This window comes from Ruditapes philippinarum, unplaced genomic scaffold (assembly GCF_026571515.1).
Source record: "Ruditapes philippinarum isolate M1 unplaced genomic scaffold, ASM2657151v2 ctg331_1_1_1_1, whole genome shotgun sequence".
Lineage (NCBI taxonomy): Eukaryota > Metazoa > Mollusca > Bivalvia > Venerida > Veneridae > Ruditapes > Ruditapes philippinarum.
In genome coordinates this window covers 256,993-275,141 of record NW_026855427.1, presented here as the reverse complement: position 1 = coordinate 275,141, position 18,149 = coordinate 256,993, and the positions used below count along the sequence as shown (strand labels likewise).

Below are 18,149 nucleotides of genomic sequence, written 5' to 3'. Positions count from 1 at the left end.
CACTTTCTGCTCTACTTTGCTCTTGTAATAAACACTTAACATTCTCTAAATCCATTTTTTAAATGTTATAAAAGTCATTTTTTGCCCTTTCTAAAGAAGAAAAAATAATTCATTTCAGAGGCATAATGTGACTTTATATATATTGATTTATATTTATTTATCCAATTTGCTATTATAATTTACTATTCTATTATATTCTTACATAATGCATTTGTTAGTCTTATTATCCCACGGAACATTTATCAAGAGACATTTATAAGGAACATTTATCTAGGAAAATGTATCAATAAACATTAATAAGGAACATTTATTAGGCATTAAGAACATGATTCATTTATGTAGATAAGACTTTGAAATATATAGCATATTTAGAAGGACTACCGATCATGAGTTATCGCAGCTCCCCCTCCTAGTCCAATTATTTTCTGCATCGCTGTGTAAATTATTTACATAAACATGAATTTAAGCTGTATTTTAGCTGTGCTGATTGGTTATTTATATAAAACAAATAAGGAATATCATTCAAATATTAATATCAACATAATATGAAATCTGTTTAATGATTAAATATTGTGCATTTATTATACATCACACTTCCATCATTTATAAATGATAACTTCAGTTGTAAGATCAATATTAAAATCTCAACAAACCAAAGCAATGTCTGACGTACTTTGCAGTATCGTCATTTTTTTAATTACAAAATGAGTAAATATAAAAAGATCCTGATCAGACCAAACAGGTACTATCAATTTACTTCATGACATATCCAATTTTGTTAACTGTCCGGATTGACACTATAAAATGATAACATCTTTTCCATATCAAAACCCTATGTTTACGCGGTGCAACCGGGTAAATGAAATATCAAATAGTGATCAGACAAAACCACGTTGGCTTGTATGACAAAACAAAGGCATTAAAGCCTTAAGACCGATATCCTCCCATTCTTATGCATTAAATAGTATCATCTCATTTAACCCTTCAAGATCTTGTCATTCTTATACCTTATCACAGGTATGAATTGGTTCAAAGATTTTCTCAGGTTTACATAAAACGTATGACCCGTCAATTGTGGTAGTCGCCGTTTGAATTTAATTCGTTAAGTGTTTAACTAACCGTATATGATATAATTAGGCTAAACGGCTTCAATAAATGTCATTCATCCAAATGTAAGACTAACGCCTTGCAAAAAGTTGTCAAGAGTCTTTGAAAAAAATGTTGAATATCTTTTATTCTTTTTTATGTCCTCAATTTACCTAAAGCTCTGTTTGATCAATGTAGCTTTATTTTATCTTACTTAAAACGACACAAAACATACCAAGAGCAGACAGTCAATTGTTGGCCATTTGAAGTTTGATGTAATGCGAAAATAGTATTATGTCCAAAGAGGCCTGTTAAAGGCAATTACAAATAAAGAAATTCCATTAAAATGAACGATTATTAAATTTAAGGCACATTAAGCCTCAGAAACGAATGCATTTCTTAAGACCAAATATGAGTTTTATAACGTATATAATAGTTTTTAGAGCATATAACATGTTTATCATCTGAAGAAACTAGCACTTAATGTGAAATAATTTGTCATAAAAATAGCAAAATGTAAACAAAGTAGTATTTTGACTTCCATATAAAATAGTAAATCACTACAATGATTGTACTAATTGCCAGAAAGCAACTGACGCAAAAGATGGTTCAAGTTAATGGCCTGGAAAATATAACAAGACACCAAAGTTTAAGAAACAATATTGAGAAATAAAAATTAAAGCAATTTTTGGCTTTCAACAATTTTATGTTTTTTGTTTTTTGTTTTTTTATTTGTTTGTTTTGCAACGAAATAACTTTTCAATGTTCTGTATCCGATTATGAAAGAAAGGAATTGAATGTGTGTGAAACTTGTAAGTCATGCTTTTCAGTGAAATGTATGAAAACGTTTTACCCATGTATAGCAATCAGTTCCTGAGATAGATCAAATACTAGTATTGTCTCATATATTTGCCTATATGCATGTTAAATGATTCCAAAAATACTCATATAAATATATTCAAAAACACAAACAAACAAACAAACAAAGAGAATATTCAAGTCATGCCATACGATCGCATATTACGTTAATGATCAATCAAATTCTTAATTATAAACATTTTTGAAAACAAAAATTATTTCAATTGTTACACAAGTCAATTGTTCAAATAACAAATTAGTTACAATTTACAATGTCATTTCTGCTCTGAATTTTAATAAACAAGAACAGCCACCCATCATGCTGCAATCTTACTATGCTGTCAATTAATTTGCAATTTGGAATTAATTATTTTTTATATAATAGAGTCTTACTTAAATTACTATCTCTAGACTTACTCCGAGGGGCAGATTGGTTTGGTTTTCCTAGCTTATCTGGTGGTACAAGCAAACTTTTACAGTTTCAAGTTCGAAAATTAGTGCAACAGGTTGACTCATCTGTTGTGAGCGGTAGTGCACTGTGAAGCAAAAACGGTGCAAGTTTGTGTGTACCGGGGGATTGGCTGGGAAACCCCACATTTGTTGCGTTCTCTAAGACGGATGATCAAAAGAAAACCACTTTGTACTTCGAGGTTAATAAAAACACTTTACATTGCATGCAGACTAGAATGGTGGTATTGACGTTTACTTGGCTCATCCAAAAATGACCATTGGAACATGCAAAACAACATCTTGCATTTTATCGGAAGACAAAATGTTCTTAAGCATGACTACTTTAACTCAAAATAATATACAATAATTTAAAAAAATAATATACAATAATTTCAAACAGGTTTCTTAAAGTAATATTAAACCAACTACACTTAATATCTTAAATTGACCTGAACATCTTTAACTGTAGATAAGACATTTATCATTTGCAGGGAACATTTTCATGATAATTAAGTACTAAATGATAAGCGGACAGTGTTGACCATGGTCAGACGGCATGGGCGTGTGGGTTGATCTTGCCCTGAAGTGGTTGCATGGTTCGGATCTTTTGTAGGGGCATAGTTTTGTTTTTTGCTTTGCTCTCCTTATAATTGGCATTACTCTGTACTTCAAAAAGACTTAGTCAAAATAAATATGAAGTTCATATTTACGTTTATAAAAAAACGTTACTTACATTGGCATGTGTTTAAAGACAATGCTCAAAATTGATATTTGAAAACAAATGCCACATATTCTTGTTGACTGCAACCAATTGTTTATGTTTAAACTCTAAACACTATAGGAGGGGATACAATATTTAACTTGAAAATAACTGGAAGTTTTTTTTGATAAAATGTCCAAACTTTACTTGACACGATATAGAGAATGTAGCTTCCCAGACATTGTTTGTACATTCTTTTATAGAAATTAGACATATTTAGTGAGAATTTCATATATTTCGACTAATTTCTGCGATAAAAATATTTTACTCAAAGATGAGTGTAGTAGATATAATTTAATGATTCATAGCACTTTTATACAAGAGTCATCCAATAGAGAATTTTCATAGATGGTTCTGCTCGGAAATCCCACTATATCCTCATTTATTGCTCTGTAACAACTTGTTTGGTAGGGAATTTCTGTGAGTAATATATTCTTTAAACAAATGATCTATAAATGTAATGTATGCTGTCTAGTCATAAAATACGTCTGAGAACATTCTAGGGAAGGGAAAAAACCTATCAAAGAATATTATATGATTGTATCAGAGTTCAATAGATGAGAAAACAAGTGATTTATACTGGAAAAAAATACAACTTAGCAAGTGAAGGATTATATTCCAGAAACATTCAGGAAATCACAGCATGTGTCTATCGCTTTTGCGTTTCGTGTATCTGTTACTAATTTTTATATAAATTAAAGATTTCCCTGTTTTAGTCATTCGTTAGTCATTTTGAAATATGTACTTTCGTTTTTTGAGTAATTGTGCACTTTTTTCAAAGTAAGACTGGAGTTGCAATGTTCACAGAGTTATGACCTCAACTTTGTCCTCCTTTTGCTGCTGTTGTGATACGAAAACAGACTTAGTCCTACAGTATGTGTGTCTGCTCACTTAGTATCAGTAAGCAAGCAGGGTGGTCGAAATTTCAGAAGGTTAATTGGACCACAACTTTTAAAACTATTCTTACTACCAAGAATTTATGAGACTATAAAACTGATGCCCCACGTAATTGTGTTTCAACCTTGCACGCTTAAAGAACACATCTTTCTATTAGCTATAGAATGACTTTTCTTCTCTATCTTTTGCTCCTTACGACTATAAGAAGTCTTCTTGGATGAGCCGTCATTTTGACTTAACTGATGCGACCTTATTTGCACGTATGTAATGTATCCCACATTTTGTTTGAACCAAAATTGGTCAGCAATTGCCACAAGTAAAGAGCGAAGGCCAGACCTGAACCCCCGTGCAGTTTTACGAAATTTTATATTGTTTGTCGCTATCTTTAAATAATAGAAATCCCATAGACTTTGAATGGACTATTCCAAGATGAAAAGCAGGACACATCCATTTAACAAATTCAGCAGTTTAAGGGTAAATTGATTATCAATATTTATCAGACGTAGTATTGATGGTAGACAACATCAAATTAGAGTGGTAAAATGGCGAAATAATACGGCTCTATATTGTATACTCAAGTGACCTCACTTACATGACATTGATTGCTTACATGATATATTTCTTAAAGGCCATATAAGGAATATCTCATTTATCTATAAAGCTCTATAGCATAAAAATGCCAGCTAAACAAACCTCAATTAGACGAAGCAAAAACAACAAGACGTTAGAATGTGTCATAAGTTTGCATCACATTCCATCCAAATAGGATGAGTAGGATGAGTAAACATGCAAAATCGGCAAAAATCTAAATTTGTATCCCAAAGTGTTTTACTGTTATTTTGTTTTGGTTTCAGTTAACACCGACACTGTGGTCATATATGACGACTCTTTTGCTTTTTACCTCGTGAAAGAAGGTCTCGTTTATTGTGGCTGATTTGTGCTTTGCTTTTTTTTCGTTCCGCGGGACGCCAGGCGAAAACACGAGAACACGACAAAGTGGTGACATTGTCCAAATTTGGGCGAAAAATACGACAAGGTAGTGACTTTGTTGTATTTTCGTGTGGTTCGTCTGGCGCCCCACAAAACGAAAGAAGAAAACACGAAAATACGACAAAGAGGTGATTTGTTGTATTGTCGTGATTCGGAGCGAAAGTACAATACAGTGGTGATTTTGTCGTATTATCGTGTTTTGATCTTGCTCCGCGCGACAAAATGTTGACTCTCCGTGAAATATCATTAATAATCTTATTTTGACATTGATAAGGATAATTTCTTTTACAATGGATTAGAGTTTTAGATACATTAATTATATCATAATTTACATTGAAAGTATTTAAGCAGTTGCTTGACAACATTTCTTTCTGTAATCATTCCAATTTGTTTGCTTCATTTATTTTATCTTACGTTATTTGTTTACTTTATTTATTTTATTTTATATTATTATTTTTTGTTTATTTATTCTCTTTCTTTCTTTCTTTCTTCATTTATTTATTCCTGTAAATTATGTATAGTATAACATTTTATCATCTATCAATATTTATGCAAATAAATGATAAATAAATTCCTGTAAAAATAATATGGCATTATTATTTTTCATCTACAAAGTTGTAAATATGTGTGGTCCTTTTTTAACAAACAATAAAAAAGATTGAACAAAAAATGAGAAACAAATAAGAAATAGTGTTTCATTAAATAGGGATGGTATTATTTATAACGAAAGATGACTAAAATATGTCAGTAACTACAAATATCTTAAATAGTTGTCACACATGTCTTTCAGTTTGTTTTTTTTCGTTTTGAACTTGTATAAATTTCAATATCTCAACAACAATGTCTTGCTATGGGGCAAAATACTGAATCATTTATTTCTACATATTTCTTCGTCTTTATCTTTTATCAAAATGTAAGGTCAGTATAAGACGTTCGTTATAACATCGCCCTGCATCTATAAACAAGCGCTATGTTAGGTAAAAACAAAGGGATTAGCATAAAATGAAAAGTTAGCTTGCATTCATTGGTGAAAAAATCAGCTGATACAAAGTATTAGATATGTTTCCGAGGCCCGTCTGAGGTGACTATTCTGCTTATTCCTACCGAATCTTAAAACAGACATAGTTGTTCTTTTGGAAAGGTTTTTCGTTGCACAAAGATAACAACTTCCCTACTTTACTGGCGGAGGAAGATCCCAGGTGCCTCCCTGGTGCATTAATTCAGGCACGAACGGATAACTGAGTAGAAGCTAGCTGGATACTAGCAGTTTTTTCATGTGAAAAAGTCTGAAGTCTCTTACCGGATTTGAACTCAAAATGGTTTTAATTCAGCTACCTTAGACGCCCCATAACACATATTAAATTAAATTTAGATTAAATTAAATCATATATATGCTTGAAATTATAATAACAAACACATACATTGAAAATCTTTGCATAATTGATTTTTCTTATCATCATTGTGGCCAGTGATATATTTATAGTGAATGTATTTGTTTGTATTAAAATTCTTTTCATGTTGATGTAATTAATTGATGTCTAGCTAACATGTTTATTTATCTATTTATCTTATGATATCATCTATTGATTGGGAATATCTCAAGCGATGTTAATATCTTTTATTATTTCACACCTTATAATATATAACCAATGTGTTTTCAGCGCCATTGCAACTATTATTAATTATTGAAATCGATTTTATCAATAGAGCCTCGACTCCAAAACGTCCATACTAAATCCAATCCATATCACAACAGTATATACCCTCGTTCACTTTCCAGAGTCGAAAACGTTTATATCAAATCCATATAGCATCCCTATATAGTCTTGTTTTCATTACCAGAGTCCAAAAGGTTCATATCAAATCCATATCGCACCCCATAGTCTCATATTCATTTTTAAGAGAGTCCAATATCCATATTGAATCCTTATTATAATAAATAATAAGTCGGATTGTCTAAACAAATGGTGGTATCATTAAACTTGTTTGAGAACAATACTGATTCTATTGGACTTGTATCCAGCTGCTAAACATGTATCAGACTCGGCTTGCACCTCGTCCAATATAGTTTTGACAGCTGTGTAATCGGCCGATAGAATACAGTATTGTTCTAAACAAGGTTAAATAAGCTTATGTTATCTTAATTGTATTTGTACATTGAGTAAGGGCATTTGACCCTCAAAAGTTGGAACATAACATTTTGTTTTAATCAGCCCGATTTTCTCGCGGTTATGATATATAATGTTTAAAATATTGTGTTCAAATAATTGATAGCTTCAAAGTAAAGTTAAAGTATCTAAATTCTTAGTTGTAATAGATTGTTTCAAAACCTACCAGTATATCATTTCTTCAGAGAACATTACCATTTTATCCCGCGGTTTTAAGCTAGAAGTCTAAAATAATTTAAAACAGAATTGATATGCGTAAATCGCAGTGATATTTTCAAACTATTTACTATTGTTTTGTTAGTATTTTAAATTTATCAGTGAAACTATTGTACAACAATGCTCTTGTTGCATCAGGAATGGAACACTCAAACTGCATCAGTTTAGTCAGTGTATCACTATAATAAGCTTATAGTTTGTTTCAATCATTTGTCAAATTAATGGCGAAAGGAACACTGGTTTTGTGAAAAAAGAGTTTCATATGATCATTGACCTATAGTTTTGTGCATGAGAATTAAAGTTTTAACCCTTAACCAATAGAATTTGTGTACAGCACTTGTCCAGGCTTGACTTTGAACAATATTATCAGGGAGCTGTGTACAGAGCTTGGGCAAGCTGTACAGAAGCAAAGGCTCTAGCTCTATAGTGATAACATAACAAATGCTATTGTAGAACGCTAAAGGTTAAAGGAACAATATTCCTTAGCTTAGAAACGAATAAATATTTCCTTCTCTTGAATGGGCACGCATGAGTTTTATAAATAATGTTTTTGAGCATGTAAGCTGCTTATCACATAAGGAAAGTAAAGTTGAATGTGAAATTATTTGTCATTAAAGTTGGTAAATTTAAACAACGAAGTAGTTTGACTTTCATACAAAATACTTAGTCAATTAATGTACATATTGTGAAAACACTGAAGCCTTTTGTCGGGGGACATCTCACTCCACATAGTGACTTCAGGAAAGTAAAGGATTCTATAAAGATCACCGCTTTCCAATATGAACATGTTACAATATATGAAAACAGTTGAGGAAAATGTTGTTTCTCAGGTTTTATGTTGCACCGACACAGTAAATGTCATATGGCCAACTTTACAGGTGGATTAATTAAGACCTCTAATTTCCATTCTTGAGTCATTTAATGTAAGAGCGTCCAATTATGAAAAAAAGTTCTCTCAACGTTAAAGTTGTCAGGAGTGTAACTATAATTAGTATGACCATGAGTTGCAAGAAAATGTTTACAATATCACGTTGCTTATTCAAATGTAAATACGCATATTTCCTTATACATTGTATGTGCGATAGTTTTCTGCCCTTGGTAAATACTCTATTCAGTACTTCATGAGATACTAGTGTATATGATGGGCATTTACTGACCCCGGGACCTTCTTCCTGCGAACAAAACAAACACTTTTATCATAGTGCAATATACATTTGTATTAGATACCGGTAGTACTAATGTACTTGCTTGAATACCTCGTTATTAAAAAAAACAATAAAAAAGTGATAAAGAGTTAATAGAATATATCTTTCGTTAGAAAAGGTATGTTATACCAAAAGGTTATTATGTTTTGTTGGTTATAATAAAAGGTTATTATACATTGTTGAGTACAACACTGAATCCTATTTGACACACGACTGTCAAACCTAATTTGGGCAGGACATTTATAAGTTTATAGTTACGAGTCCAACAGAATCTGTTTTGTACTAAAAAGTACAAAGTAATCAGTATTATACTCAAAAATGTGCAAAAGAATCAGTATTGTACTAAAAATATACAACAGAATCAGTATTGTACTCAAAAATGTACAACAGAATCAGTATTGTACTAAAAATGTACAACAGAATCAGTATTGTACTAAAAAGTACAACATAATCAGTATTGTACTCAAAAATGTACAACAGAATCCGTATTGTACTAAAAATGTACAACAGAATCAGTATTGTACTAAAAAGTACAACATAATCAGTATTGCACTCAAAAATGTACAACAGAATCAGTATTGTACTAAAAAGTACAACATAATCAGTACTGTACTCATAAATGTACAACAGAATCAGTATTGTACTAATAATGTACAACAGAATCAGTATTGTACTTAAAAAGTACAACAGAATCAGTATTGTCCTCAAAAATGTACTCAAAAATGTTTAATGACATCGTCATTTCAAACCACGAACTGTTTACCATATTGTCGGCACCTTTGTAACTTCTAGAATGTAATATGTATTTAATATGAATCAATTTGCCTCAAGAAATGAGAACGAGGCTAGACGGATGTTTTGATATGGATCTTTTTGGACTCGGAAATTAAATAAAAAACGAGGGCGAAATTGTAATATTTTCTGAAATTCAGACTGATGCTCAATAAAGTTTTAGTACCTTTTAGAACATTTTGTGTAATATAATTTATTTGAATAATTTAACCTAATATATACTAGTGTGCTTTGGGACTAATGCTGTATTTTAATATTGTATTTACTTTTGTTCTTTGCATTAATTTTTTTGAGTTGACACGATGGCTTATTAGATACTAATGTGAACAAAAGGAAGTGGTTTCGTTTCGTTTTTAATTTAGTCTTAGATTTATTATTTTTAAGTGGTGGTTTTACAATAATGAAAAAATGTGTTAAAACATAAAAGTAATGAAGAATCCAAATTTTTACATTATTATACTGCATGTCATACATTCACCATACCCAAACAATATTTAACTTCCATGAGAAGAGTAGAAATACCGACCTTCTTGTGTTTTTGTTGAACTTCATTTTTTGTCAAATATTTTTCAAAAATATGATTTGCATTGAATTACATTTTTTTTGCATTAAATTACATTTAGTAGCTTCTATTAAACACTTTTGATTAAAAAAATATAAAAAAAATTAAATTAAAAAAAAATCACTGAAAAAAACTTTATATCATCGCATATATATTTATATATGTATAACATTTATTAAGGTTTCTCTAAAAGTTACATGACAAAATAAAAATATATAATGCACATATACAGAATATTCTATGAACTTAATTTTTCTGTGTATAATCTCATTGATCAGTGAACTATGTATTTATACAGCAGGGCCTCCATAGTGTTGTAAATAGTAATAACTTTTTGACAAGTCAAGGTGTGGATATATCATACAATAATCAAGATCAAACGTTCGATACATACAACATTTCTTTTAATATCTCCTTAAGGCGATGTCCCTAATTACGTTTTTAAAAACTTAGGTGCAGTCAGCCGTCCGACGATGAAACCTCGCGCGGATGATAATCTCGGGCGTATAAAAAATGTATATACAAGGGGGCGCAATTCCTAATCAGAAACCGAAAGAACAAGGCAAAATATTTTTCTTAAATGAGTGTCATTCTAAAGTTATTTTTTTTATTTCGTCTCGTTTATGAAAATTATAATCTTTCATTGAAAATATTTCTTCTTTGAAGTGCTACGATGCAAAATCCATCTACGTCCCTGGGTACGACTGAGGATAACATGAATTGTACGCATGAGCAAACGAACGCTTGAAAAATTAGACCTACGTTTAATTGACTTGTGTGTCTCTGCTACTTTTAAAATTTTCAATATATAAGAATGCAATAAAATGACAGCTCGGTTTTATTTTCATGTTCGATGCATTATATGATTTGGGCTCTACAAAATGCAAAAAAGATCCTATTGCTATTTAACATATTTACAGTTAATTTAATTCAATCAAATTCGCTTTCTACGTTTTGGTTACAGATTTCCCTTTCATCTTCGGCAAGATTGAGTTTCAGAACATCTGCAAAGAGGGGATGAGGTGTAACCCTGTATTACAACAAGAGACAAAATGTGGCTAGGTAGATTTAAGGATTAAGTGATAAACGAGTGAATTTTCAGTCTGAATATTCCGGACCAATTTGTAGCGAAACGACTCTTTGTTATGACGGGAATATTGCACAGATATGTTTATGAATGGACTGGTTGAATTATGATATGTAATTAATTGATTGAAGTGTGATATCGTTGATGTGATAAACTATAAAGACATCTATCAATGACTAAATGACTAATGGAGAATATTAAGGAGAAGTGTGGATGTCTGAAAATTATTTGAAATAGCAAAATTCAATAGATGCATTATGGAATAGGAGAAAACTCGATATGTCTTTTTTCAAGATATCACTTATGAAGAAATAGAATATCCAAGAGCAGACAGTGGGTCCATTTTAAAATGTTTAGAATAATTACATGGATGTTTTATTTGTAAATATAAAAGACATTAAAATCGTGTGTATTTCTTCGCAAGGAAAATAAGTTACGGATAGAGTGAAATAGAATAGATGCACTGAAAAATTCGTATGAGAACAAATTTAAATTTGTGTATTGCGTAAGACCTGTATAAATTAAGGAGAACATGAGGAAATAAATTCGACATATTTAATTGGCAGAGCATTTATTGTTAAACAGTATTTATTGTAAACTATTTGAAACAATACTTACTTCTGTGAAATTATCTTACTAAAATTGAAATATACTGTTGAAAAATAGTTACTATTTTACAATTTGAAAGGCAGAATTTTGTACATTATGATTCAGGAAGTCACGTTATTGTGTTTATGATTTAAAACATATTAGGAGGCGTGTGTTAATGAAAGTTCAAATTAGATATTACTGTTGGATATATGGAGATTAATAACAATGCCATTCATAAACTCTCCAAAAGCTTAACAATTATATGTCTACATACGTAAATATATAATCTCTGTTTTTGCTCCTAGACACGTCGCCGTTGGAAGCAGAATTAAAGACTGTGCGATATAAATTAGAGCTTTTATTAATGGTCTACTTAAATTTCCCGATCAAATAACGCAGAAGACTTTTCCAGGAAAGATCACTATATGATTTATATGTTTTCTAAACCAAAGCTGTCTTGGCCCGATGTCAATTCAAGCTAGAACATCTTCACCGCACTAGCTGACCCGTATCAAGATTAGGCGGGATACTTTATAAATTACACAATCATGATTGTTTAGAATTTAATTCACACCTTATTTTACAGGCAATAAAGGCATGTAGAAGCAAATTTCTACTGCGTTATCTTGTCTTGTTATACTAAAAATAAAATAGGAATTTCGGGGGAGAAAAAACGACTTACAAACATCGTATATTTCCTGACCAAAAGTTTCCAATTTTCCTTCCACGAGACCATCGGATATACTGTAGACATTCACGTGTACAGTTTTAAAAAGGAGCATCTAGAATTAGATGTGTTTTATTCCAACGTGAATATTGTTGTTTTTAAACAGTGAAGAATCAGTGAAAGTTTAAGTTGTTTTTAAATGTAAAGGAAATAACAAAATCAACTTCTGCGCCGAATGAGTAAAGTGTGTCTGATGAAAACAAATTATGACGCACGTCAGTCAAAACATTGGAACTGAGGACGATCCCGAAGTATCGGTTTAGGAAAATCTTATCATAGATTTTACCCACCTGTTAACAGCGTTCACCTATAAGCGTTTTGTTTTTCTGTGTGGTTACAGTTTAAATGTACCATTAATGTGTATTTGAAAAAGTTGACACGCGAGAGCTACTTGATTTTTAATGCAACAGTTTTTGGTGGTCTAAAAGTGGTTTGGCACGGCTGATAGGAACGGAATGTAACAAGAATATGGCATTCGCCTGTAGTATTCCTCAAGTGGCAATAGACAATGGCAACCCTTTCCAAAAGTATATCATATACCTTTGTATGTATAAAAACTTATGATAAATTGTAATTACTTCTGACGCAGTCAATACTGGCAATTATATGGATTTCCTTCAACTATATTTTGGAAATTAATAGAAAAAATATCGGCTGAGAAGGAAGTGTTTGTATACTTTCATGTAGTGAAAAAAGTGACTCAAACACAAAAGGATTAACTAAGCTGAAGACATGAAAAAAGATATGTGATAAAGATGATTGGTTTAAACCAGTATCATCTATTTGGACAAATAACTAATACCAGACAAAATAATATAGTGAAGTGTTAAAATGAGAAAACAAGGATTCTATGTATGTCTATACTTCTACTTGATGTTCCCGGCCAACATTATTGGACTTTGGTGGTAAGTAGATTAACAATAATATATATTTATTTCTTAATCTAACATTATTGGACTCTGGTGGTAAGTAAGTAAGTATATAATTTTGTTTTCATTTTTAACACAATTGGTAATTGGTGATGGTAAGTAGATTGATAATGAATTTATTTATATATCTTAAGTATTTGGACTCTGGCAGTAAGTAAGTATGTAATGTATCTTTATATCTAACACAATTGGACACTGGTGGTAAGAAAAATATATTCTTATATTCTTTTTTATATTGCGAGAGCTACTGTAGTTTATATGCTAAAAGGAACACTTCTACGTGCATATTGTATGATAAAACGTGATAATGTATGTATTTTACTCTTAACATTGAATTGCTGTAGTGCGCCAATTTATGGATACCTTACTCATAACAATCAGTTTTATTATTAACATAAACACTTATCCATTTTTTTTATATTTCGTAGTTTAGCATTTAAAATATGTAATTGAAACATGTTATTGACCTAGGTTAATATGTTATACATGTAATATTTAACTTTTTTTATTCAAGATAGCAACGATGTGAATATACAGGTTCAAGTTTCTTATACTTATTAGATGTTATAATATTTTTTATTTTCTGCAGATATATCGATGTATCATTTATGATTATTTAGTATTTATTATTGCTGTTTGTAAGTAGGTATGCATAATATGTATATTCATGAGATATAGTTTATTACTACATGTTTTATTTTCAGCCCAATGGTATCAATTTTAACGCACACGATGGTGTTTTAAGTACACTACAAACTCTGCAACGACAAAGCCGCGCCACGACAAAACCAACATAATGGGTTTGCGCGCAGTCTGATCAGGATCCATGCTGTTCGCTTACATACCCTATCACAAGTATAGAAACTGATAGCGAACAGCATGGATCCTGATCAGACTGCGTGGATGCGTAGGCTGGTCTGGATCCATGCTGGTCGCAAACCTATTATGTTGGTTTTGTCGTGATGCGGCTCAAATATGATTAAGGACCGCTTATCTATATAGCTGTAGCAATAGTATTTAACATTTATATATGACGTTCGTTTAGGATTTATATTAATAACTGTTTCATATTAAACTAGTCAAATGCATTGGTCAACGGAGAAGATAATAATAATAAAGATTATCACATTCTTTTCCTCACAGGATTTTTCACAAAACATCCAAGAGGTTCACGTTGTGTTACATCCGTAGTCGCCTAAATACGCTCTCATTGTTTCTTTCTATTTTTTCTGTTTTAGGAATGTTAATATTTGATACTTTTTATATATTCTTTGTACCATAGATATTTGTTCCTACCGTGTTCTGTGATATGAAATAATAGAAATAATGTTTTTATATACTCATTCTACATTACGCACATGTTTGTCCATGTACATTTGCAGTTTTCTAAACAATTATGTATACGATTTAATGTATTCTTATTTCTATGGTTTTATGTGTATGTTTATGACTATACGTGTATATTAATAAAAAATAAATCATCATAATTATTCATATAAAATTTCCTCAAAATATACATCTATCTTTTTTTAGCTTTTTGATCTGGAAAAATATGATAAGAGCAAACGTTGATTAGATTAAATATAAAACATAAATTATACTTTATATATTTATTTATGAGTCTAGAACACTGTGAATAGAATTATTAGATTGAAGATGCTAAACTTGAAATTGGTAATAATTTAAGCAAGAACACATCGGATGTGAAGAAAATGGTAGACAACACCATGTAAAAAGAAGTGGGCGAACGAAATCAGGTCATATAAAAGGTGAAGGTATATGACAGAATAGATATTATCATGTAAAGATTTAGTTTTACACCAGTTTTGAATTTAATTATTTAATCATCATTCTTTTTACATAAAATGAAAACTGCAGTGTCTTCAGAAATTGTACATGAACTATTCCATTACCTTTTTTCAGACAATCTATTGTTTCAATACATACTCATTGATAAATGTTTTCATTTTTCTCCGTAAGACAACATGTTCTGCAAATCGATGTTTGAGACATTTTAATGCTTTTTATAAATTGGTTTTACTACAGCATATACATTGTTTTCATTTTTCTATGCAACCATGGCCGAATTCATATAAAACAAGCAATGTATGACCAATGTCTTGCTGTCAAAATAATTTAAGCTTTGGGAGTACTTCAACAGTCATGGAGATCAACATTTTTTGTGTCAAAATTATATTGATTAAGGGAACGAAGTTGTGTATTTATCATAACCAATGTTTTGCTGACAAAAATAATTTTAAATTTGGGAATGTTTCTACACATTGCATCTAAGTATTTGTCTGGACCAATGTCTTGCTGTCAAAATATATTGATTTTTTGCAATTTATTTATTAAATGACCATCATTCTTGCTGTGGAATTATATTGATTTAGAATAAACTAATGTATTTGTCAAGACCAATGTTATATGCTGTCAAAAATGTATTGATTTTGGAACAGCTGATATATGTAAGACAAATGTGTTGCTTTAAAATGGGACTCTACTGAGGTTTCTTGACATCATGGGACTGGAAATAATTTTTCGAGATTAATGCTCAATTTGATGCAGATCTAGACCAACTTTTGTGTAGAATTTCGGATCGTTCGCTCACTCCGTTTTTTCCTCCAAAAATGACCCAAACGGTTTTCATTTAAATCACAGTAACGATTTTCAATTTATTCTGAGTTATCTTTTGCATATCTTTCTATTCTAAGTGCCCCAGCTGATCTATGTAGGAAATTAAAAAATACATATTGCATTATACAAATTACCTACAGTATACATATATATCACTTTGGGGACAATGTATTATTATATACCATTGCAATGCAGCCAAAAATAGCATTGATTTCAGGACAACAATACTTGTGTTGTTGTTGTTTTTTTTGGCAAATATTATTGTAATTGTCTTAACCAACGTTTGTCTGTCGAAACATTTTTTGTGACGTTAAGTTATTTCAAGGAAGAGAAAAAAGTTTGAATAGTGAAGATGTTTCATTTAAATTGAAAATTAGTGTCGATAAAGTAATATAAAATAATAAATGCTTAATAAGAAATAAAAATTATTTTTAATTAACATTATCATATATAATTAATTAATGAAAATATATTTTGTGTAAAAATCCATCACAAGAAGTAAAACTGAAAAGAAAATGTTTGTCTTTTAGAAAGAGGACATTGCAAAACGTTCTTAAGTACTAAAATAAGTTAATAATTAGCATGATTTTCACTTTTGTTTTTATTGAAATGCCTTGTATGATGATTAAATTCATTACTAAAGTAAATAAGACGAGTATAATGTTAACTGACTTTGTGCTATAATGCATTATATAAACTTATTTACTTGTTTATTTAGTTATCAGTGATAATGACATGTTTGAACAGTTCGTCTTCGGCCACCCCGACACGTCTCAGTATCTAACTGGAAATTTCAAGAAAGAAAATAATCGGAGTATTTTACTATACAAATTATCACTTATCAACCTTTAAATTTACCACATATAGGTGTAATTTACCATTCTAGAAATACCACGTGACGTCAATCATTATATAACAAGTTTCCTATGCTAATCTTAATTGACGTTTAGGAAGTTTAAAATGATGAAGACGGATGGTGAAATAAATTCAATTAAAATCATCAAAGGAATTTTAACATGCACACAGTGGAACAAAAACAATGTGATAACGTGTTTTTACTGAAAATTAGAAACAAGACCTTGATGTTAAAAGAACATTACAATCAGCGCTCAAACAGAGCGAGTGTCTATGCAGTGCATGAATGAAGTAATGTAACGGTATTAAAAAGGTATAAGCCTAAAGTTAATAAGTAAACACAATTCAGTTATGTTTTTTTTCTATCTTAAACCCGTAATGTAACCATGTGTAAGGCAATATTATATAATATGTCAAATCAAACTCTAATATTGATAACACGAAGAAATTAAACGTAGATTAACAAGATATACATTTTAAGTCTCTAGTTTTATAACAGGTAGGCTTTATTTATTATGCATCTGAAATAAGGTAGCCTTAAAATGTCTTCTTTTTCTGTTTTTGTCTATCCTAACTGTTTTATTGAAATCAATATAATGGAGTCTAGGACTAGATTGCATTCACCGCGGTGCTAAGAGGTGATTGTGATGTTGTACTTGTCAGTGTCCCTCATTTCCAAAAAGTCCAATCATATGAACAGTTTTGCTTTACGTTTTTGCTATCTTAACAGTATTTTGCCTGACGTTACAAATATTACAATTTTGTATTTTTTCAATTATGTTTTTGATCTACCAATTTATGTCAAAATGAAAAATGTAGTTTAACAGACCACTTATTATCATATATGATGAAGTTAACTCTACACTAACCCTACATTATGTTAAGGAACAGCTAAAAGATTTTATTTAAACAGCAATAACATTGGTTCCAGACATTTCACCTGCAATTCAATGTTTAATATCAAACAGTATAAGCATATAAACATTCAACTGAAAAGTACAACTTTGCTGATACAAATTCCGATATAAATGATGTAAATTTGCGGGGTTCACTTATTCCCAGTCACTTAATATTCACGTTATGTGAATTGTGCCGTAAATGCTACATTTTCCCCCTTAAAACATGGATATAAATTTTAACGCTACATTACATATCTGGATTTTTGCATATTCATTGACTTTAAATTGAATTTGAAGCATTTTTGGTGATTTTCGTTTGATAAAATTTTCTTTCATGTTTACCTTTTGACTTGTTTTAGCATGTTATGTAACAAAATGTTAGATTTAGGATAAAGATTAGTGACGTTTCGTATAATATGTTTGTGCTAAATAGTAGGGAC

At 30.5% G+C, this 18,149-nt stretch overlaps 1 protein-coding gene and 1 long non-coding RNA gene across 3 annotated transcripts in view; one reads left to right on the top strand and one right to left on the bottom strand.

Moving 5' to 3' along the window:
* The window catches only part of LOC132743290 (protein Wnt-6-like), a 59,294-nt gene that overhangs the window by 9,353 nt on the left and 31,792 nt on the right, over positions 1-18,149 (top strand). For both annotated transcript variants that reach the window (XM_060731828.1, XM_060731827.1), the window contains exon 2: positions 10,949-13,294. In XM_060731828.1, coding sequence (XP_060587811.1) covers positions 13,221-13,294 — 74 coding nt within the window. In that variant the 5' untranslated portion in view covers positions 10,949-13,220. The remainder of the gene's footprint in view (positions 1-10,948; positions 13,295-18,149) is intronic.
* Positions 1-18,149, bottom strand: part of LOC132743291 (uncharacterized) — a 40,779-nt gene that overhangs the window by 3,446 nt on the left and 19,184 nt on the right. The gene's annotated exons all lie outside the window — the stretch shown is intronic.